At 35.1% G+C, this 24,055-nt stretch overlaps 3 protein-coding genes across 4 annotated transcripts; 2 read left to right on the plus strand and 1 right to left on the minus strand.

Moving 5' to 3' along the window:
- The first annotated feature begins 519 nt into the window (after window positions 1-519).
- On the plus strand, window positions 520-2,231 carry LOC127787644 (uncharacterized). Its single transcript, XM_052315703.1, has 4 exons — window positions 520-1,219; window positions 1,330-1,533; window positions 1,635-1,839; window positions 1,928-2,231. Exons 1-4 carry the CDS (start codon window positions 520-522, stop codon window positions 2,172-2,174), a joined length of 1,356 nt encoding a protein of 451 aa, XP_052171663.1. The 3' UTR covers window positions 2,175-2,231.
- Window positions 2,232-18,326: 16,095 nt separating this feature from the next.
- Window positions 18,327-20,724, plus strand: LOC127787172 (pentatricopeptide repeat-containing protein At1g08070, chloroplastic-like). Of its 2 annotated transcripts, XM_052315077.1 has the most exons (2): window positions 18,327-20,431; window positions 20,579-20,724. In XM_052315077.1, the coding sequence occupies exons 1-2, from the start codon at window positions 18,405-18,407 to the stop codon at window positions 20,637-20,639; spliced, it is 2,088 nt and encodes a 695-aa protein (XP_052171037.1). In that variant the 5' UTR covers window positions 18,327-18,404; the 3' UTR covers window positions 20,640-20,724. The 2 variants fall into 2 exon arrangements, with proteins under 2 accessions (XP_052171037.1, XP_052171038.1); XM_052315078.1 differs by having other exon boundaries at window positions 18,327-20,618.
- On the minus strand, window positions 20,688-22,147 carry LOC127787173 (RING-H2 finger protein ATL8-like). Its single transcript, XM_052315079.1, has 3 exons — window positions 21,998-22,147; window positions 21,700-21,797; window positions 20,688-21,569 (listed from the first exon to the last, which is right to left on the minus strand). The coding sequence occupies exons 1-3, from the start codon at window positions 22,145-22,147 to the stop codon at window positions 21,191-21,193; spliced, it is 627 nt and encodes a 208-aa protein (XP_052171039.1). The 3' UTR covers window positions 20,688-21,190.
- Window positions 22,148-24,055: the final 1,908 nt, after the last annotated feature.

Raw genomic sequence — 24,055 nt, forward strand, 5'->3', positions numbered from 1 at the left:
TTGACTCTTGTAAAAAAGTTCCAGGAGATGTGAGGTTTTTGATTCAAGGGTCATTATAAGAAAACTTGCAAAAGGCAAAAGAAAAGAAGAGTGGGCCGCAATTTGATGATGATGATGAGATTGAAGAGATCCAACATTTTACAACTAAAGATGGTAAAAGTGGTAGTTCTGCATCCTCTAAAGGAAAGAGAAAAATTGGAGAGATGACATCATTTTTCAAGTATGGAGTTCAAGATTCTAAACAACCTTCCATTAAGGCTTGTGTGCAAAGTAAAGAAAGATGGCATGACATTAACATGGCAATTGCTTTATGGTTTTATGATGCATGTATTCCAACAAATGCAGTGAATTCTTCATTTTTTTCAAAAAGTAGTTGACAAAATAGCTAGTATGGGTCATGGATACAAGGCTCCTAATTATCATGCATTGCGTGTTAATTTATTAAGGGATGCAAAGACACAAATCAAGCTAATTATTGGTTCTTTTTTATCACATTAGGCTGAAGTCGAATGCACAATTATGGGTGATGGATGGACAGATACTAGGCAAAGGTCGTTGATTAACTTTTTGGTGTATTGTTCAAAGGGCCTATCATTCATCAAGTCTGTTGATGCCTCAAATTTCATAATGGATGCTGAAACATTATGTAATCTTTTTGCAGAGATTGTTGAGTTTGTTGGTCCAAATAATGTGGTTCATATGATGACAGACAATGGTGCTAATTATAAAATTGCTGGGAGGAAACTTTCAGAGAGATGTCCTACTATTCGATGGTCTCCATGTACTTCTCATTGTATCAATTTGATTATGAAAGATATGTCAGAGATGAATGATGTGAAAAATGTTGCTACTTTAGCTTCAAAGGTCACTGTTTTCATCTACAATCACAAATGGACCTTGAATTGGTTAAGGATGAGGCCTAGTTGGAAAGAGATAGTTCGTCCAGGAGCTACTCGTTTTGCCACAACATTTATTGTATTGAAGAGTTTATATGATCACAAAGATCACCTGCAAGCTTTGGTGGTAAGTGATGGCTATAAAAAATTTCTTAAGATGCCAAAAGGTAGAAAAGTTAAGCAAATTGTTTTATATGAAAGATTTTGGAACAATAGCTTAATCTTTGTCAGAATAATGACACCTTTGATACGCCTTTTGCGCATTTGTGATTCTGATGAAAAACCATCATTAGGGTATGTTTATGATGAAATGTATAGGGCTCGTAAAGGGATAAAAATTTATTCAAAAGAAAGAAGACTTTGTACAAGCCTTATACCACATTGATCAAGGGACGATGGGATAGAATGTTACGCCATGATCTTCATGCTGCAGCATATTGGTTCAATCCAGTTTTTCAATATGATCAAGAAAATTCTTGCAAAAAGCCAGAAATTATGAGATTAGTTTTGGATGTAATTGACAAGCAAAAACTTTACAAGAAGCAAAAACTAGTTGATGATATTCCATTTTTTCGAGATAAAGAGCAAGGTTTTTCACGAGATTTGGCTATTACAAGTTGCAGGACTATTAGACCCGGTAAGTATAAATTAAACTTGTTATTTAAAATTTACTTATCAAACTTGTAATTTGATATCTATTATCTAATGCATTCTATTGATTTGTGTTTGTTTATTTAGATGATTGGTGGAAGATATTTGGTTATAATGCGCTAACTTTGCAAAAGTTGGCAATAAGAATTCTTAGTCAAACATCTTCTTCGTCTGGATGTGAACGCAATTGGAGTGTGTTTGAGCGTACACATACTAAAAAGAGAAATAGATTAGAACATCAAAGACTCAATGACTTGGTATATGTTCATTACAATTTGCGTTTGCAAAATAGGTATGAAACCATTTTATACAAGAATTTATTTATTTTATTTGTTCTTATTTTCAAACATTGATTTAATGATTATTTTTACTTTTTATAGGTCTAAAGTTGACAAAAGATGTTATGACCTTGTTGATTATGAATCAATCGATAAAACTGAGTTTTGGATATTAGAAGAAGAGGAAGAAGGTAAACTTGACATTGATGAGCTAGAGGGTATGATTGAAGAACATCCAAAAAATGATGAAGACAATGAAGATGCTGAATTTATGGTACTTGATGAAGACAATGAAGATGGCAAAAGTGGTGCTTCATTAGAGGAAGATGAAAATAATGAAGAAGATTGATTGCAATATCCATTATGAGTTTGAAATTGTGTTTGTTAGAGATAATTTGAAATTGAGGAGTGGTTAATGTTGTGTTTGTATTGGATGTTGTTTGTCAAACAACATTATTTAAGAATACTTTGATATTGAGATATGATTAGTCTTGTTGGATTTGGGCATTTGACATGTCTTGTAATGATTTTAGTTAAAATTATATTGATATTATTGATTATGGTTTCTAAACCATTTTTTGTTGCGTATTGTGGACTTCTTAGGCTGTTAAATGATTAGTGGTTAATTTTATAAAAATTTTGTTATAATTATATCCTTCTTTTGATCTTAAAAATAGTTTAAATTAGATATTAATATATATTTTATGGTTATATGCAAGTTTAAATTGAAAAATGAATGAAATGAAATTTTAAAGTAAAATTTAATAATAATAATAATAATATATAAAATTATATATAATACATATACATCATTATATGCATTCATGTAATATATATAATATAATATAATATATATATGTGCCATGTGTAATACATATATATCATATATAATTTATTAATAATATTAAATTATTTTTATTTTTTTTAGGCATGAAGAATTAAAGCCCATGAAGACTTAAAGTCCATGAAGAAATCAAACCCATGGAGAAATCAAGCCCATGAAGAATTCAAGTCCATGAAGAAATCAAGCACATGAAAAATTAAAGTCCATGAAGAATTTAAGCCCATGAAGAATTAAGGCCCAATTTGAGCAACCCATGGAAGATATTATTTGGAGAAGGCCCAAGGATTATTTTTAATCCTAATGAAGATTAAAAATCAATTTATAGAAATCTATTTTTATTTTTTATGTGAGAGCTTTATTAGGTGTGTTTTTTAGCTAAAATCCACTTAACTATTAGGTGGATATTATAGCTAAAATCCATTTAACTTTATGAATGCTTTATTAGGTATGTATTTTAGCTAAAATCCATTTAATATTAGGTGTGTATTATAGCTAAAATCCATTTAACTTTAAGTGTGTGAGTGCCCATTAGATATAATTATGTCTAGTTGAATAATTGAAATTGTGTGGTTTGTATTGCATCTTGTGGCCTATAAATAGATCACTTGATTGCATTTGTAAGTGTGATTATTATTCTTGAATCAAAGTTTAGTTGTTTCCTTATAATTCTCTCTTTGAGAATTGTTCTTGTTCTTTCCCCTTTTCTTTAGTATTCTCTCTTGTGATCTTACTTCCTTCCTTTCTTCTTTTAAATTCTTATGTCATTTATTATTACTTTATTATTCACCGCCTAAATGGCCGGTTAATTTGTGCCTTTAAATTTCTGCAATTTTCATTCTTGTCATTTAATTGTTCACCGCCTAAATGGACGGTTAGTTTCTTGCCTTTAAATTTTTGCAATTTTAATTCTTGTATTTTAATTATCTACCGCCTAAATGGCTGGTTAGTTTCTTCTATTTTAATTCCTGTCATTTAAATTCTGTTATTTAAATTATGTCATTTAAATTGTTGTCAATTAATTTAATAGAGATGAGTAGCTAAATCTAATCTTGGGTTAAGGCAAGGACAGTGTCTAACGCCAATGATTCCCAAAGAAAGCTACGCTTTAAATGAGTAACATTGGTTTAAACTTCAATATGAGTGATTTTTGATTATTGAAAAATCACTAGGTTTGGATTGGAACGTAAGCCTAACTTAGAGCTTTCATGTCACACATGAGAGTTACTAGAACTGGAAACGCTATCATACCCAAACCCGGATGATTAATTTAGTTGTTTTGTGTATTAATTGTAATTGAATTTATGGTAGTTTCTTAAATTAGAATCCCGCATATCATGTATGTGGATTGCTTAAACTAGAGCTATCATTATCTTTAATTGCATTTAATAACAAATCCTCATATCTGAAATTAAATTAATGTTGCTAATCTTTTATGCTAATATTTGGGAATCAACGGGTTGGCACTGAAATTGTCTTAACTCAAGTACTTTCCAATTTCATATTCTCACGTTTAGTATTTATTTCAACTTCTGTCTTGCTTTATTTTCTAGTATTTGTTATCTAAAAAAATCATAAAAAATCATGTTATCAATCCATCTAAATGCGTGTGCGTGTGTGTGACATTCTTTTTTTTCTTTTGCCATAAATAAATCTCTCAGTGGACGACCTGGACTTATCCAGAAAGTATAAATTTAAATTTGAACTACAACTGCACTCGTACACTGACGAGTATAAACCTCTCGCCTAAATAAATAAATAAAATATAAAATTTTTATTGTGTTTTGTTTTGTGTTTTAATTGCAGGGTGAGAGTGCAGTCAAATTTTGGCGCCGTTGCCGGGGAGATTAAGGCAAAAACAAAAAGGAAAAACAAAATATAAGAAGAAGCATCTCCTGATAAATTCGGTAACTCTGTTTCTTTTTACTTTATTTTTATTTTTGCATAGTGTATGATACTTAGGTCAGGTAAAACTGTAGAAAATCAGTCACTCATGTCTCAACACAATGAGAACATGCCACTTCCACAGAACATGTCTGCACGTGGTAGTGACCACGGTGACCCTGATCCCATTGATCAGGAGATGATCAGACCCCTTAGGGAGTATCTTCATCCTCCTAGGCAGACAACCCCCTCATGCATTATTTTTCCCATCAATCATCATAGGTTTAACTTCAAACCTGGCACAATCCAATTGTTGCCAACTTTTCATGGCATGGATTCTGAAAATCCATATACTCATATGAAAGAATTTGAGGAAGTATGTAGCACTTGCATGGACCATACAGCAAATGAGGATGTCATAAGATTAAAACTCTTTCCATTCTCACTGAAAGATAAGGCAAAAATATGGTTAAGCACTCTCCCACCTAGATCTATAGGAACTTGGAGAGAAATGCAAACAACTTTCTTAAAAAAATACTTCCCTGCCAACAGAACTGCTACTCTTCAAAGACAAATCATGAACTTTGCCTGTAAACCAAATGAGAATTTTGCGCAAGCGTGGGAAAGGTTTAAAGACCTTCTTCACACTTGTCCGCACCATGCTTTTGAGCAATGGAGAGTGGTCAGTTTCTTTCATGATTCACTCACTCCCCAATTGAAAATGCTAGTTTCTACAATGTGCAATGGAGAATTCTATGAGAAGACTCCAGAAGAAGCTTTCCACTTCTTTGACACATTGGCTGAGAATACAAGGAACTGGGAAGTTGGTCCAACATCTGCTCTTGATTCAAGAGAAAATCCACAACCTAGAGGGAGATACCAACTGAGTGAGAGTGACGATTTAAATGCAAGATTAACTGCTTTAACAAAGAAAGTTGAAAACATGCAACCCAAAAAGGTGCAATCTGTTAATCAAGTGAAAGTAAAGTGTGCTGTGTGTGATGCAACAGATCATTCAACTGAAGAATGTCCTACCCTACCTGCTTTCAAGGAGGTATTGTATGGGCAGACTAATAACAATCATTCACACAACTTTGAGGGGAGACAAAATCAAAATCAGAGTGGAGCCTATTATGGGAATAATCAGAACTACAATTCATACCATCCCAATAATAGAAATCACCCCAATTTTTCTTGGAGAAATGATTCTGGAAATCATTCTCAACCTCCCTTCCCTACACAACAACATACCTTCCAACAAAATCAAGGTTCTTCATCCAATACTTACCAACCTCCTCATAGGAGATCTTTGGAAGATACCTTGCACCAGTTCATCCAAAGTCAAATAGGTATCAATAATCAGGTTGCTCAGCTTGTCAAAAATCAAGACCAAACAAACAGAGCCATAGAAGACATTAGGAGCCAGTTGACCAAGATAACACAAACATTGAGTGTGAGAGAACCCGGGAGGTTCCCATCCCAAACTAATCATAACCCAATTAGGCAAACCAACCAGGTAGAAGCTTCAAATAGTGAAACCAACACTCATGAACAAGTGCAAGCAGTGACTGCCCTAAGAAGTGGAAGAATAATTGAGAAACCAACTGATCCTAGGATAAACCAACATGTTGATGAAGAAAAAGAACCAAAAGATCATGAATCCACCGATGAAAAAAATGAGAAAAATGAAAAAAATGAGAAAAATGAAAAACAAAAAGAAGATGAGAAAGAAATTCAATACAGGCCCAAACCACCTTTTCCACAAAGGTTGAATCATTTGAAAAAAGAGCAACAAAATGCAGATATATATGAAGTGTTTAAGCAAGTGAGAATCAACATCCCGCTGTTGGATGCAATCAAACAAACACCTTCATATGCAAAGTTTTTGAAAGATCTGTGTACTGTCAAAAGGAAAATAAATGTGCATGAAAAAGCATTCTTGACTGAACAAGTTAGCGCCATTCTCCAATTGAAAACTCCTCCCAAATACAAAGATCCAGGCTGTCCAACCATTACATGCATCATAGGAAGTCAAAAGGTTGATCGGGCACTCTTGGATTTAGGAGCTAGTGTCAATTTGTTGCCATACAGTGTGTATCAACAGTTGGGATTAGGTGAGCTTAAACCCACTAGAGTGACCTTTCAGCTGGCTGATCGATCAGTCAAAGTTCCACGAGGAATTGTGGAGGATGTTCTGGTACAAATCGATAAGTTCTACTTTCCAGTGGACTTCATCGTTTTGGACACCCAGCCGCATCAGGGGCCTCAACCTCCTGTGCCAGTCATCTTAGGTCGACCATTCCTTGCCACATCAAATGCCATCATCAACTGTAGGAATGGTGTGTTAAAGCTATCTTTTGGGAACATGACTGTAGAAATGAATATCTTTAGGGTAGCCAAACATCAGGACACTGAGAGTGAAGTGGAGGAGGTAGACTTGATCCAAACACTGACCAATGACTGTTTTGAAGAGTTCATGAGAAGACCCAAAGAAGGAAATCAAGATCTCGAAGAAATAAAAGAAGTGGAAGTCATAAGCAAAGAAAGTGAGAAGCCTACATGGATGCCTGGTTTAGAGCCATTAAGGAACTTGGACAGTAAGCTCATGGCTCCTGATAGCCATCAGTCCACGCCTGAGAGAAAGCCATTGCCCAGTGATTTGAAATATGTCTTTCTAGGAGAAGGGGAAGCATTCCCAGTGGTGATCTCTTCAAGTTTGACACCTCAGCAAGAGCAACAACTGATAAAAGTTCTAAAAGCACACAGGAAGTCATTAGGATGGACCATTTCAGATTTGCAAGGTATTAGCCCTTTGATCTGTACTCATAAGATATTCTTGGAAGAAGGAGCAAAATCAGTTAGGCAAATGCAAAGGAGATTAAATCCCAACATGAAAGAAGTTGTCAGAAAAGAAGTGCTTAAGCTATTGGATGCTGAAATAATTTACCCAATCTCTGATTCTAAGTGGGTAAGTCCAACACAGGTAGTACCCAAAAAGTCTGGAGTCACTGTTGTAAAAAATGAGAACAATGAACTGATTCCCACGCGCATCCATACAGGATGGCGTATGTGCATTGATTATAGAAAGCTCAATTCTGTGACAAGGAAAGATCATTTTCCTTTGCCTTTCTTGGATCAAGTTCTGGAGAGAATAGCAGGCCAAGCCTACTATTGTTTCTTAGATGGCTACTCAGGGTACAATCAGATAGAAATTGCACTAGAAGATCAAGAGAAGACAACTTTCACATGTCCATTTGGGACATTTGCATACAGGCGCATGCCATTTGGGTTATGCAATGCTCCAGCCACCTTTCAAAGGTGTATGATGAGCATTTTCAGTGAAATGGTTGAGCAGATTGTTGAAGTATTTATGGATGACTTTTCTGTTTATGGAAGTAACTTTGAGGCCTGTTTGGAGAATCTGAAAAAGGTTTTAGCAAGATGTGAGGAAACAAATCTGATACTCAATTGGGAAAAATGTCACTTCATGGTGAAACAGGGCATAGTCTTGGGGCACATCGTTTCATCTAGGGGGATGGAGGTAGACAGGTCAAAAATTGAAACAATTCAAAAACTCCCCATCCCTAGGAATGTGAAAGACATCAGAAGTTTTTTGGAACATGCAGGGTTTTATAGGAGATTCATTGCTTCCTTTAGCACCATAACAAGACCCTTGTGCCATTTGTTGTCTCAAGATGTTCCATTTGAATGGAGTCCTGCCTGTCAAAATGCTTTTGATAAATTGAAAGATGCACTCATTTCAGCACCTATCATTCAGTCCCCTGATTGGTCCCTCCCGTTTGAACTTATGTGCGATGCTAGTGATTATGCGGTAGGAGCTGTGTTAGGGCAGAGGAAGGATAAGAAACCTCATGTGATATATTATGCTAGCAAAACTTTTAATGAGGCACAAAAGAATTACACCACTACAGAGAAAGAGTTACTAGCAGTTGTCTTTGCCCTGGACAAGTTTCGATCTTACCTCGTAGGGTCACTAGTGATCATTTTTACTGATCACGCTGCTCTGAAGTATTTGTTCACAAAGCAAGATGCAAAACCCCGTCTGCTCCGATGGATCTTACTCCTGCAAGAGTTCAACATTGAAATCAGAGACAAGAAGGGAGTAGAAAATGTGGTGGCTGACCATTTGTCAAGGATTCCAAGTCAAGATCTCACACAATTTGATGAACCAATTCATGACAATTTCCCTGATGAGCAACTGTTTAAAGTGAATGTTATTCGTGCATCATCTGTTGTCCCTTGGTATGCCGACATTGCGAACTACCTGGCAACTGGTCTGATCCCAGACCATTGGAGTAAGCAAGATAGGCATAAATTCTTCAGAAAAGTCAGAACATTCTTTTGGGATGAGCCCTACCTCTTCAAGTATTGTCCTGACCAAATCATCCGTAGATGCATACCCGATCATGAGCAACAAAGTGTCATCAATTTCAGTCATACTCTTGCATGTGGAGGCCATTTTTCTGTCAAGAAAACAGTTGCAAAAATTTTTCAGAGTGGATTTTATTGGCCGACACTGTTCAAGGATGTGTACAAGTTCTGTTCAAATTGTGATCGATGTCAAAGGTTAGGAAGTCTGTCAAGGAGAAACATGATGCCATTACATCCGATCCAAGTGTTAGAAGTTTTTGACTGTTGGGGTATGGATTTTATGGGCCCATTTGTCAATTCATTTGGTCATGAATACATCTTACTTGCTGTTGACTATGTGTTCAAATGGGTAGAAGCAATCCCGGCCAGAACAAATGACCATAGGACTGTCGTGAAATTTTTGAAAGAAAATATATTCAGTCGATTTGGGATGCCACGAGCAATCATCAGTGATGGGGGTTCCCATTTTTGTAATAAAGTAGTGGCAGGATTAATGAAGAAATATGGTGTACTGCATAAAGTTGCAACACCATACCATCCCCAAACCAATGGTCAAGCCGAGCTAGCCAATAGGGAGATTAAGCGCATATTGGAAAAGACTGTTGCTGCTAATCGTAAGGATTGGTCCTTAAGACTAGTAGACACTCTTTGGGCATACAGAACAGCTTACAAAACAATTTTGGGAATGTCTCCCTATAGGCTAGTATACGGTAAATCTTGTCATCTGCCGGTGGAAATTGAGCATAAAGCATATTGGGCAATTCATAAGATCAACAAGAGTCTAACTAAAGCAGGCTTATCCAGGAAGCTCCAATTGAATGAACTTGAGGAAATTCGGAATGAAGCATTTGAAAATGCACGATTGGCCAAGGTTCGCATGAAAGAGTTACATGATCGGCACATCATTCGAAAAAGCTTTCAGGTAGGGCAACGGGTACTCTTGTATGATTCTCGATTGCATCTATTCCCAGGAAAATTGAAGTCTCGATGGGTCGGCCCCTTTGTAATCAAGTCCATCTCAGGATATGGGGCATTTGAGATAGAAAATCCGGAGTCATGACAGCTTCTAACAGTCAATGGTCATAGGTTGAAACCATACCAGGGTAGTGTTGAGGAGAATGAAGGAGTTGTGGATTTAGATGATCCATCATCATCTGATGAGTAGGGAAAGTTTCCTATCGTCTGGGAATCTGACGTTAAAAGACCACCTTTCCATTTAGGTTAAATGGATGTTTATAGATCTGAAAAAAAAAATAAAAAAAAATTAAATAAAAAAAGAAAAAAATAAAATAAAATAATAAAGAATTATATATATAAGTTGTTCATTTTCTGCATTACTTAATTAACTTTGATTCAAATAGTGCTTCTCTGTGTGCAGTCTAAATAAATTTTTTTTTTACATACGAGTTCATGCATTGAAGACCACCAGGTATGCCTATCTTCTATCCTTTTATTGTCGATTGAGGACAATGCGCAATTTAAGTTGGGGGTAAGGTGTACTTGATTTTATTGGTGTTTGAAACTGATCTATTGTGCAAATAATTTTGTTAGACTCGATAATATTGTCTTGTGTGGTATGTATGATTTTATTGGGCCCCTAAAACAAAACATTTATTAAAAAAAAATCAAAAAAAAAATAATAATAATAAGAATAAAAATAAAAAAATTAAAAAAATAATAAAATAATAAAAAAAAAAATTGAATTGAGAGAGACAGAATTGACGCTGGTGGTAGCTATCTTTTCTTGGGCAGTGCAATCACACTGCCCTATAAAGGATAAGGCACACTGCCAAATGTTGAAAAATGAGGCACCAAGCGTTGAAAAAGAGACGCCAAGCATAACCCTGTAATTATGGCATGCCTCGAGCCGAGTGTAAAATAGTGATGGTCATTGCTCTATAAGAGACTCCATATCTGTATAAGGCAAGCCACCCTTCTTGAGCTCAGTCTTCTCTCTTTTGTGTTATTCTCCGATCAGGTACTCTCATCCCTTTTGTAAAGTTTATAGTTCTTTACTTTTTTTTTCTTAGTATAGTTAAAAAAAAAAAAATGGATCTTTATCTCTCAAAAATTCACAAGTACTATCCATCTCTCCCGCAGAATGATTTGAAAAAAATTTATGTTGCTAGGTGTGAAAGACTTAGGTTGTTGATGCTTAATAACATCCCTGAAGATATTCGTTGGTTGATCGAAGCAAAAGTTCGATTAGCTGGTGAAACTTTACCTAGTTTTAAGCATTTTCCAGGCTTAGGGAAGAGTAGTTTTGCGAAGAAAAGAAGAGCGAAAAGAGTGAATGGTTGTTACAAATGTGCTCGATGGACCTGTAACACACGATGCAAATCTGTGGGGTTTACGTCCATAAATCGAGAAGATAAAATTAGTTTCATAAAGGATGGACTGAGTAAGGAGTCTCTGGATGATATCCGATTGACTCTTGAGACGCATCCGTGTGAAATAGTGCAAAGAGAACTTCTTGCTTTATGGACCCAGTTCAGAAGTGACCACCAACGCTATAGTCTTGGGAATTTGACTAAAAACGACCCTGTTTGCCAATCTATAAGAAAATTGGATGGGAAGCTTATCCCCACTTCATAGAAAGTGTTTAAGCCGTTTCTGGACGTAAAACCAGAGGAAGATGTGAGCCACAATCACAACTACTTATATATACGCAAGATTTTTGTTTGTATTTATTTCTTGTTGAATTGTTGTATAGCTACTTTTGATCTCCAAACTTCTTTTCAGGACATACAAAAGAAACAAACATGGAAGGGCAGTTCGTTCGTCAAATTAAAACCATATGTGTACTTTGTGGCTCTCAACTTGGGAGTGATATTTGTTACGCACTTGCAGCGAACGAACTTGGTAAAAAATTAGGAGAGAAAAAAATTAATTTGGTATATGGAGGGGGAAGTCGTGGATTGAATGGTTATGTTTCACAAGCTGTACATCTTGGAAATTCATCTGTGGTAGGTATAATGCCAATCCCTTTAGCTGAACCACATATTTTCAGGATTACACGCGGTCAACTTATAGAAACGACTTCTATGTCTGAGCGCATGACTTGTAAGATTTATCAGTCAGATGCCTTCATTGCTTTACCAGGAGGTTTTGGAACACTTGAAGAAATCTTTTGTATAATCTCCTGGGCCAAGAGTAATCTCCATACCAAACCCATTAGACTTTTAAATGTTAACCATTTTTTCGATGGGTTACTCTCTTTTCTTGATCAGGCTGTGGACCAACAGTTCATTTCTCGTTCAGCAAGAAAGATTCTCATTTCTGCATCCACCATTGATAAGCTGTTAGAGAAATTACATGCTTATGTTCCACAGTACGATCCTCATGAGCCTCGAATAGACTGGTCTAAGGCAATTAGTAACAAGCGCCCAAGGGGTCCGATTAATTTAGATTTATCACTGTGAGAAATGCTCTTTATTAAGATGGCTGAGTAAGGAGTACTTTTTGTACTCTTGAGACGCATCTAGTTATTGTACAACTTGCAGGATTTTTTTGGTTGTGTTCTTGAAAAAAAAAAAACCAAAAAAATAAAAAAAACAAAACTGTGGAATGTTGTTAGCAAAGTCTTTGATAAGATGGCTGAGTAAGGAGTACTTTTTGTACTCTTGAGACGCATTTTGCTTATCTTATGACTTGCATGAAATTTTTATTTTTGTGTGAAAATATAAATATATATCTATATGGTGTGCTCATTTGTTGTTTAAGTTTTAGCAGTTCACAGCAAATCTATGGACTTGTGGAGTTACAGGTATTCCTAACAACCCTGATTTATTACTGCAATTCAAGTTGGGGGGTGTAAGGTCTAGTCATGAATCATCTGGTTTATATTTAACTGTGAGTTTGTAATTACTAGTTTGTAGTCTTGTGGGAATTGATTGTCTTTATCTACTCTTATAAAAAAAAAAAAAAATTATTATGTGTTTTAAATAATGCTATTCCTAAAGCTTTAAAGTTATGCACTGATAGCCGGTTAAGTTTGCAATACGAAACATGAATGCATTGATTTCTCATTTGAAAACGTTTATGCATGAGAATAAGTAATTTACATTCATCAGGGATTCAAAATTTAGAAATTGGTTATCGGTCATAAAGTCAAAGGTAACAGTAATTAGCTGATTAGTACACTGTATGATCCCTCAACAGAAGTGGAGACTATTACCCAAGCAAGTGTTTGAGCCTAATAACCGTTAATTCTGAGTGAAATAACACTTACTCTAAATATGCTCTCTTGTTTATCTTATCTTTTCAATGGCTTCAAAATATCAATTCGCTTTGAATGTCTAGTATGATAGCGGATGAATTTGACTGGTTTCAAACTATGAATTAGATGACTGAGAAGCATGATAGGGGGATCAATTTCTTTCATTTTGAGCCTATTTTTTTTTCTTTAAATCAACCTCTTGTTAGCCCATTTGATCCATTTGTAGTACAACTTCTTTCGTTACCCTTGTTTAACCCATAACCATATGAATTTTATCCAATCTGGTGTGATTTTGGGAATTAGTCTGTTTATCTATTTTCATATTTAAAAAAAAAAGAAAAAAAAAGAAAAAAAAAGTGAAAAAAAGGGGCAAATTCTCTTAGTTATTCAGCATAACTGTTTCAAAATGAATGCTAAAAAAAAAAAAAAAAAAAAAAAAAAAAATTCTCGACACACCCTTTGCACACTCTACCTTTTCTTTGACAACCTGTATTAACCTTATAGCCCCATTACAACCCAGTCTGGTCCCTTTTGATGCTATAAATCATGTGATCTCAGAATTCGAGTTTGGAGTAGGGAATCATGTTTAAATTCAGAAGTTACTCATCTAGAGCATTATTCCAATCATGAAGCTATGTCAATTTCCTTATTCTTTCATGAAAATACGTTCCTTGTATTTGGGATGGCACCGAGTTTTGAACTTGTTCTGCATTTACTCTTATAACGGTGCACCCCCTTGTGTGTACACCTGAGGAATCCTTTTTATTGGAGAGAAAATCCATAGTAAGATTTGAAGTCAAAACTTCGAGGGAGTAAGTCTGTGTGTTGGTTATCCTAATTTCCATTCCTGAGATTGTATGACCTTTAACCAAAAATCTGATTTAGAATGCTAAATTATTTATTTAATTTTATGCATTTCGGTTTCAAATTTGAAATTTTTACATTCATACAGTTATTGTGAATAAAGTTTGGCAGGTGTATAATCTGATTGCTAAGGGACTAGCAATGTTTAAGTTGGGGGGTATGATTAGTGGTTAATTTTATAAAAATTTTGTTATAATTATATCCTTCTTTTGATCTTAAAAATAGTTTAAATTAGATATTAATATATATTTTATGGTTATATGCAAGTTTAAATTGAAAAATGAATGAAATGAAATTTTAAAGTAAAATTTAATAATAATAATAATAATATATAAAATTATATATAATACATATACATCATTATATGCATTCATGTAATATATATAATAAAATATAATATATATATATATGTGCCATGTGTAATACATATATATAATATATAATTTATTAATAATATTAAATTATTTTTATTTTTTTTAGGCATGAAGAATTAAAGCCCATGAAGACTTAAAGTCCATGAAGAATTCAAGTCCATGAAGAAATCAAACCCATGGAGAAATCAAGCCCATGCAGAATTCAAGTCCATGAAGAAATCAAGCACATGAAAAATTAAAGTCCATGAAGAATTTAAGCCCATGAAGAATTAAGGCCCAATTTGAGCAACCCATGGAAGATATTATTTGGAGAAGGCCCAAGGATTATTTTTAATCCTAATGAAGATTAAAAATCAATTTATAGAAATCTATTTTTATTTTTTATGTGAGAGCTTTATTAGGTGTGTTTTTCAGCTAAAATCCACTTAACTATTAGGTGGATATTATAGCTAAAATTCATTTAACTTTATGAATGCTTTATTAGGTATGTATTTTAGCTAAAATCCATTTAATATTAGGTGTGTATTATAGCTAAAATCCATTTAACTTTAAGTGTGTGAGTGCCCATTAGATATTATTATGTCTAGTTGAATAATTGAAATTGTGTGGTTTGTATTGCATCTTGTGGCCTATAAATAGATCATTTGATTGCATTTGTAAGTGTGATTATTATTCTTGAATCAAAGTTTAGTTGTTTCCTTATAATTCTCTCTTTGAGAATTGTTCTTGTTCTTTCCCCTTTTCTTTAGTATTCTCTCTTGTGATCTTACTTCCTTCCTTTCTTCTTTTAAATTCTTATGTCATTTATTATTACTTTATTATTCACCGCCTAAATGGCCGGTTAATTTGTGCCTTTAAATTTCTGCAATTTTCATTCTTGTCATTTAATTGTTCACCGCCTAAATGGACGGTTAGTTTCTTGCCTTTAAATTCTTGCAATTTTAATTCTTGTATTTTAATTATCTACCGCCTAAATGGCTGGTTAGTTTCTTCTATTTTAATTCCTGTCATTTAAATTCTGTTATTTAAATTATGTCATTTAAATTGTTGTCAATTAATTTAATAGAGATGAGTAGCTAAATCTAATCTTGGGTTAAGGCAAGGACAGTGTCTAACGCCAATGATTCCCAAAGAAAGCTACGCTTTAAATGAGTAACATTGGTTTAAACTTCAATATGAGTATGTTTTGATTATTGAAAAATCACTAGGTTTGGATTGGAACGTAAGCCTAACTTAGAGCTTTCATGTCACGCATGAGAGTTACTAGAACTGGAAACGCTATCATACACAAACCCGGATGATTAATTTAGTTGTTTTGTGTATTAATTGTAATTGAATTTATGGTAGTTTCTTAAATTAGAATCCCGCATATCATGTATGGGGATTGCTTAAACTAGAGCTATCATTATCTTTAATTGCATTTAATAACAAATCCTCATATCTGAAATTAAATTAATGTTGCTAATCTTTTATGCTAATATTTGGGAATCAACGGGTTGGCACTGAAATTGTTTTAACTCAAGTACTTTCCAATTTCATATTCTCACGTTTAGTATTTATTTCAACTTCTGTCTTGCTTTATTTTCTAGTATTTGTTATCTAAAAAAATCATAAAAAATCATGTTATCAATCCATCTAAATGCGTGTGCGTGTGTGTGACATTCTTTTTTTTCTTTTGCCATAAATAAATCTCTCAGTGGACAACCTGGACTTATCCAGAAAGTATAAATTTAAATTTGAACTACAACTGCACTCGTACACTGACGAATATAAACCTCTCGCCTAAATAAATAAATAAAATATAAAATTTTTATTGTGTTTTGTTTTGTGTTTTAATTGCAGGGTGAGAGTGCAGTCATTAAACATTCTTGCTGATTTTTATTAGTTAAGATCTATATGTCCTATTGAGTAATCATTCCCATGCCATTAACTATAATGATGATTTTAGTTAAAATTATTATAATTGTATTGATATTATTGATTATTTATTTTATTAGGATGATTAATTATAATTTTTTGTTAATTATTTTTTGCAGGATATAAATTATCTTTAATAAATTATATATATATATATTTATGACATCATCCGGTCGAACCACTCTGGTTTAACCGGTTGGACCAACTGACCCATGACCCAGTTAATAGACTGATTCGCTTTCTGGTCCGATTTTTAAAACATTGAGAAAAATCGAATCCCTCTCAAACTTCTGTGGACTTCCCGAAAGTCCCCTATAACAATTCGATTTTTTCAGCCTAAATGACAGTTGCATTTTAGCTGTACCGAAAATTATTTTGAATCCAATTTCTTCTGATATCATAAATTATGTCTCGAAATGCTAAAAAAAAAGGTATCATTTTCCTTAGATATCTCAGCTCCAAAGCACTCTCTACAGTCGATTTGATACTTATAATTACTATCAAATCAATTTTTCGATATTCTAAACTTACTTAAATTACGTGGTAATCTCATAAAAATATGGGTTCTTACACCTATTCTATTTTTCTTAAATTTATGTAAAAATAGAAAAAACGATAGAGAAAAAAATAATTTTTTTTCCACAAATGGACATGTCCCAAATTTATTGAACAATAATAAATTATTAAATGAATTTTTGAAAATTTAAAAAAGTAAATTATAGACGATACCCTTAAAATTTGGTAAAAAGATAAAGGTACCCTTTAAATTTAAAAAATGACATTAACTTTCCTTGATTTTATAATTTTAGTTATACTTTTTAAAATTTTATTTTCTCCTTCATCTATCCTTTTTATCTGATAAATTAATTAAAATTTAGATTATACGTTATTAGAAATGAGAAATAAATATGATATAAAATAAAAATAAAGAAACGATAATTTTCAAAAATACAAGAAATAGAAACGCGAAAAAACACATAAATAAAAAAAAATATAGGACATTTTTTATAAATATAACTTATAATATATAAAATTATAAAAATAGTTATTAAATCTAAAAATAAACATAAATTTTATAATACATTCAAGCAAATTTTTTAAAAAAAATAAAAAATTTTGAGTTATCTTCGTAAATAGAAATATGTTTTTAATATTTTTCTAATATTACAAAATAGTTTCAAACATTTTCGAAATTATAAAAATGGCTCGAAAATCTTTTTTTAGCTTTTTTGGTATTTCAAAAACAAAAATGTTTCAAAAATGCCAAAGCGATTAAAATCCAACAATTTGTCAATTGATCTCTCTAGTTTAATGATGGCTAAACCATCGCACAACTAGAGAGAAAAGGCTAAGAGGTAAGTAGTTTTAACTAATTCAGTTAAAGGTGTGCAAAAAAGCACAGATGTAAGGGAGACCTTGGGACTAGACTATATTAATGTTTAGTTGAGCCTGTACTATCTAAGTTTATATATATATATATATTATTGTTTAGTTGGGACTGGCACGAGCATATATCCCCGTGTGCAAATGGTCAATTTAGTTACTGAACATAACCAAAATTCACTAACAGATTAAACAAAATTGAACTAACCGATTAATCTAAAAAATTGAACTAACTAATAATTGAAAAAATCGAATCAAAACAGTATAAACAGAATTGAACCGATTAAATTAAAAAAATACAAAAAAATTAAAGAAAACTATAAAAAACACATAAAAGCGAAGAAAACGATAATATTTTATAAACATCAAAATAATATCATTTTAAAATTCGATTAGTCCGATTCTTCTAAGTAAAAAGTTAAATCAAAAACTAAATATTGAATTTTTGCCCTCTCCAAAGTTTAACATAGGGAAAAAAGAGAAAAAGGCAAAAAAAATTAAAAATATTTTTTTAATATTAAAGTTATTAATATTTATAAAATAAAGGTAAAATAAAGTATAACTAAAATTATAAAATAAATAAAGATGATATGCTTGTGTCTAATTTACCACTTAAATTATTAATGAACGAAATCTTACAAGCGGGGAAGCGAAGAAGAAGGTATTGGTTTTGCAGGAACAATGCAGAGCTCTCTCTAAACTGTAATGCTCAGCCACCACTCCAAATGGATCCAATCTCTCACCGCCGATTTCCTGAAATCCCACTGCAAATCGGTCCGGGGAACGAAGCAAGCCCACGCTCTCCTTCTCCGAACCCACCTCTTCTGCGACAACCTCTTCGCCAGCAAACTCATCTCCTTCCTCGCCTCCAACTCCGGCGACATCCTATACGCCTCCAGAATCTTCGCCCAAATCCATAGCCCGGACACCTATATCTGCAACACCATGATCAGAGGCTTTGCCAAGAGCCACACGCCCTCCGAATCAATCTCCCTTTACTACTATATGGTCCGATGTGGTGTCCCGTGCGATCACTTCACGCATCCATTTGTGTTGACCGCTTGCGCTCGGTTGCGGGAGGTTAGATTGGGCCCGAGGTTTCACTCCGAGGTTCTGAAGAACGGGTTGGAGCCGGATTTGTTTGTGGCGAACGCGTTGATTCAGTTTTACGGGAGCTGTGGGTGGGTTGGGGATGCCTGCCAGGTGTTCGATAGAAGTCCTGTTAGAGATGTTGTGACTTGGAATGTGATGATAAATGGGTATGTTGAGAGGGGTTTGTATGAACAAGCGTTTGGTTTGTATGAAGAGATGTTGAAGTTAGATTGTATTCAGCCAGATGGTGTGACTCTGATTAGCTTGGTCTCTGCTTGTACGCAGATGGGTGACTTGAACAGAGGAAAGTGGTTTCATTCTTGCTCGAAGGAGCTTGGTTTGGATAAGAATCTGACTGTTGGAAATGCAATTTTGGATATGTATATTAAATGTGGTGATTTGGAACTAGCCAGAGAGGTGTTTTTGGGGATGGATGAGAGAGATGTTTTGACTTGGACCAGCATGCTAATGGGATTGACTAGCTTGGGCCACTTTCAAGAATCGTTGGACCTATTTCGAAGAATGCAGTTTGAGAAGATACAATTGGATGAAATCACACTGGTGAGTGTTCTCACAGCCTGTGCACAGACAGGAGCCTTGGACCAGGGCAAGTATGTCCACCTTTTAATTGACAGATACAACATGAAGCGGGACATTGTGCTTGAAACAGCACTTGTCGATATGTATGCCAAGTGCGGTAAAATTGATCTGGCTTTGCAAGTGTTTGATAAGATTAGAGTCAGGAACGTTTTCACGTGGAATGCAATGATTGGAGGATTGGCGATGCATGGTCATGGTAAAGAGGCAATTGCACTCTTTGATCGTATGAAACATGATCAAGTAATGCCTGATCATGTTACATTCATTGCGTTGCTATGTGCATGCAGCCATGCAGGATTGGTTGAGAAAGGATTTGAAATGTTTAGAACAATGAAAGAGGTTATCCGCCTTGAACCAAGAATGGAACATTATGGATGTATGGTGGATATGCTTTGTAGAGCAGGGCTCATAAACGATGCACTGAATTTCATAGAAACCATGCCCATTGAAGCCAACTCCGTGGTGTGGGCTATTCTTCTTCGAGCCTGCAGAATGGGTGGGCATTTTGAGCTTGCTCAAAGGGTGGGTAGAAGGGTGATTGAGTTAGAACCTGATTCATGTGGCCGCTATGTGATGCTAGCAAGTGTGTATGCAGGTTTGAGCCAGTGGGATGATGCATCAAAAATAAGAAACTTGATGAAAAGGCAAGGCATTGAGAAAATACCAGGTTGTAGTTGGATGGAGTTCAATGGCACAATTCACCAATTTGTTGCAGGTGATAAATCACATCTTCTGGTGAAGGAGATATATGCCATGATCGAAGAGATGACCCAGAGGGTAAGTTTGGATGGAGGTCATGCCCCAGCTCCGCCAGATGTTCCATTTGACATAGCTGATGAAGAGAAAGAGTATTCTGTGCTGCTGCACAGCGAAAGATTGGCTGTTGCTTTTGGATTAATAAGTACTCCCCCTGGTTCACCAATTCGAATAGCAAAGAACCTTCGTGTCTGTAATGATTGTCATTCTTTCTTGAAAGTAGTCTCCAGGATATACAATAGAGAGATTATTGCAAGAGATCGCAGCCGTTTTCACCATTTTAGGTATGGCTTGTGTTCCTGTAGTGATTACTGGTAGCCTCTTGAAAATACAATACATTTTTTCCAAGATTAAGGACAAAAAGAAATGAAATGCATTCAGTTATAACTTAGGATGTAAATTATTCTCTTTACCTTATCTTTTTGATGCAGATTACAGCTTGATCCTAAAAGACTCTCTGCAAGAATCAATAATGACCAGAATGATTTATAGATCAACAAATCTAGGACAGGTTTTTCCATTTTTGGTACTTCGGCTAAATTGAACAGGATCCAGAGTGAACAATCTGAAGAGCCACTAATCATTGTGAAATGATACAAGACATACTCGACAAGCCTGCTTATCTGCTACTTTATTTACCTGTTTGGTAAATGAACTTTATACCAGGAAAAGAAATTAATGGATGCTACAATACTACTTGTTATAACTTTTATATGTACAGATTGATTTAAATACTATACAAAACCCTGAGAAACGGTTTGTAAAAGATTCACCCGGTCTATGACACTGATGAGTCGCCCCAATAAATGAAACCATGTTGTGAGCTCGAATAAGATCCCCGTTATAATCTGGGTGCTTTACAAACTCTCTGAAACTACTAGGAAGTTATCTCCATGATTCAGTCACCTTAGACTACCAACTCAAGGAGGTCAAGGTGCACATACCCATCTTATCATAGACCTTTCAACTTTTGGAAACCTGTACACATTTCGGATGTAACGTGACAGCAGAACTTCATTTAGTATGGACTACGAACACTTTGCCTAGGAACACACATAGCTTTGCCTCTGTCGTTGTCTTGTCTCTGCTTCTTCAGGACTGAATTCTCGGTTTCCACTTATGGATGCAATGTGCCCTTGCTGACCACTACTCCCTTCTGAATGCTCAGCACTGGGTAGCAGCCATTGCGGAGAATGCTCAGTTAAAATCTCTGGGCTCTCGACAGAGCTGTATATCCCAGAAAGTGCTGCCGGTCTTACACGTTTTGCTTCAAAGGAGCCCTGTAAGGGCAGTCGGCAAACTGGACAGGTAGAGTGTTTCTTTAGCCATACATCAATGCAAGAGAGATGAAAATTGTGGCCACATTTAGGCATGATCCTCAATACTTCTTTCTCTTGATATTCTCCCAAACATATTGTGCACCTATAGATCAGAAGCAGTGGTAGATATAACGATGTACGTGTGAGCATTTCTTAACTAGCTATGAGTTTCCCACATGTCAAAATAATCACCCTAAACCTGAATTCTATGTAAGATAGGTGAGTTCACTTACTGTGCAGCTTCCAGAGAACTGCAAACCTCACGGTTGAACTTCACCGTAGGAATTGCAGCAACAACAGCTGGTTCAAGGCCAGTATTCTGATGTTGTGGCTGTAAGGAAAAGATAAGTCAAATGCAGAAGCTGTAATAACTTAAATTCTATAAAGAGGAAAGCAGATGGAAATGAATTTCAAGTCCAGCCTGTGAAGCATGAAGCTAAGACTAATGCTAACGGGGCTTAAGTTGAACTAAATTTGACTTAAATTCTAGAAGCAGAAGCAGCAGTTTCCAACAGGAAGGAGCAAATCTACCTGTTCAAGATCAATCTCAAACATCCTCCTGGATTCGTCGGCCCGCCGGAGCCTCCCACAGATCAGTCTGGTGCAGACAAACAAAATGAAAGTGACACTCATCCCGAACCCTATAATTGTAGTAATCAAGTTCATCCCTGAGCCAAGCATCTCCAGAATTCACGAAGATGAATTTGGTCAGCCCAAGCAAGTTCAAGAACCAGATGAAAGATCCAGCTAAGAAGACATGAATTCTAACACCAGCTGAAGTTTGGAAGATTGATGATCACACAAGCCAAAGTCAAAGCAAGCAACAACCCAGATCTAGATTCATCAAGAAACTGGAAATTTTAACAGGTAATTTGTTAAGGGTTAGTCGCAGTGGGAGCAAAGAACCCAGTTCATAGAAGAGACAAACTCAGAGGTGATTGAAGAAGAACAAGGGAAAATCTGCTAAATAATCCCAGATCGAAGGGTTAACAGAGTCCACGATTGGGAAGACCAAATGGAACCCAAATCTCTTTGGGTGGATTCGAACTGAAGACAGGGAGGATCATGAATGGATTGTTTGGATGGCAAGAGAAGTGGACTAGCCTCGTTTTCTTGCGTTACAAGAACGAAAATCTAACCCAGGTCCAAAATCATGAAGAAACTGGGAATTTTGAGCTGGTATCTGTGGAAATTAGTCACAGAGCAAAGAAGTGGAACCAAATTCAAATAAAAAACAGAGACTCACAAGCGATTGAAGAACAGAGGAAACAACAACATCACAAAGACCCAGGTCAAGGCTTCATCATCATCAATTGCAGAAGGAAATGGAATCTGAATCCCTAGGGGTGGACTCAAAGGAAAGAGAGAATGGATGGATGGATGAGAACAGAAATGGACGTGTTGGTGGATGGCGTTTTAATTCTTGCCATTTGGAATTGCTGTGAGTGGCGATGGGTCCACCGCAATCTGGGTATTTTTGAATCAGACGGCAGAGTGGGATTCTTGGCGGCGGAGCCTGATTCAACGGGAAAAGGGTAGCTTCTGTTCGGATTCCTCAGTGTTTTACGCTGTTCCTAGTGGGGATCTCTACTGCTTTTCCCCTCTGTCACTGTTTTGGATTTTCTTTCTGGTTTTCTCGGGAAAATCCGATCCATGACTCGCCATGCTAGCCCATCATTTCGGTATAAATGAGGTTTTGCTCTTGCTCCCCTCGCCTAATTTTGGTTTTCTTTTTATTTTTGCTCTTGCTCTCTCTTTCGTTTGCACACTTTTACTTTATTTTTGCTCCTGCCTTCTCTTTCGTTTGCACACTTTCACTTTATTGTGACCCTTTTTAATTGGCCAAATGCATATTTATGATCTTAAATTCTTATGATTTTTTCTTGGGACATCTTAAACTTTTTGTGATTTTAAATGTCTTTAAATTTTTTGTAGTTTTAAATGTACCCTTAAACTTTTTGTAGTTCCAAATATACATTTAAATTGTGTAAAATTATTCATTTAAACACTTGAGCAACAAGTAATATGCGTACACTGATGTGGCATTTTTTTACTGTCTTCTCTATTTTCTCTCTCTTTGCTATGTCTCATCTCTCTCTAGCGTCTTTTTTGATTGTGTTATATTGGTTGGTTGGATTAGACGGGGCATGTCATGACTTTCTATCTTCTAAGGGATCAAAGAAGGGGCAAGTCTGAGGGTAGCATTTATTGTAGGAGACACAGTTAAAGGAGACGCAAAAGACATCAGAGATAGAAGAAATGTAACCAGAAAGAGAGGGGATAAGAGCTAAGGAGACGCCAGAAAAAAAGAGAAAGAAAGAATGACGTGAGGAAACACTAAAAAATTATTATATCAACATGTGTATGTATAACTTGTTAATTAAATATTTAAATAAATAATTTTAGCAATTCGTATGGTTTAAGGCTTGACATTTAGGACACCCCAAAATGACGGAATTAGACAATATGATTCTTTCACATTACCCAATACTTTTTTCTGTTTTTCTATTTTAAACTGCAAAACCCATCTTAAAACTATCTTAATGGTTCCCAACTCAACTGCAAACCGTCTCTTATTTGGATTAGGTC

The sequence above is a fragment of the Diospyros lotus genome, chromosome 12 (assembly GCF_014633365.1).
Source record: "Diospyros lotus cultivar Yz01 chromosome 12, ASM1463336v1, whole genome shotgun sequence".
Taxonomy (NCBI): domain Eukaryota; kingdom Viridiplantae; phylum Streptophyta; class Magnoliopsida; order Ericales; family Ebenaceae; genus Diospyros; species Diospyros lotus.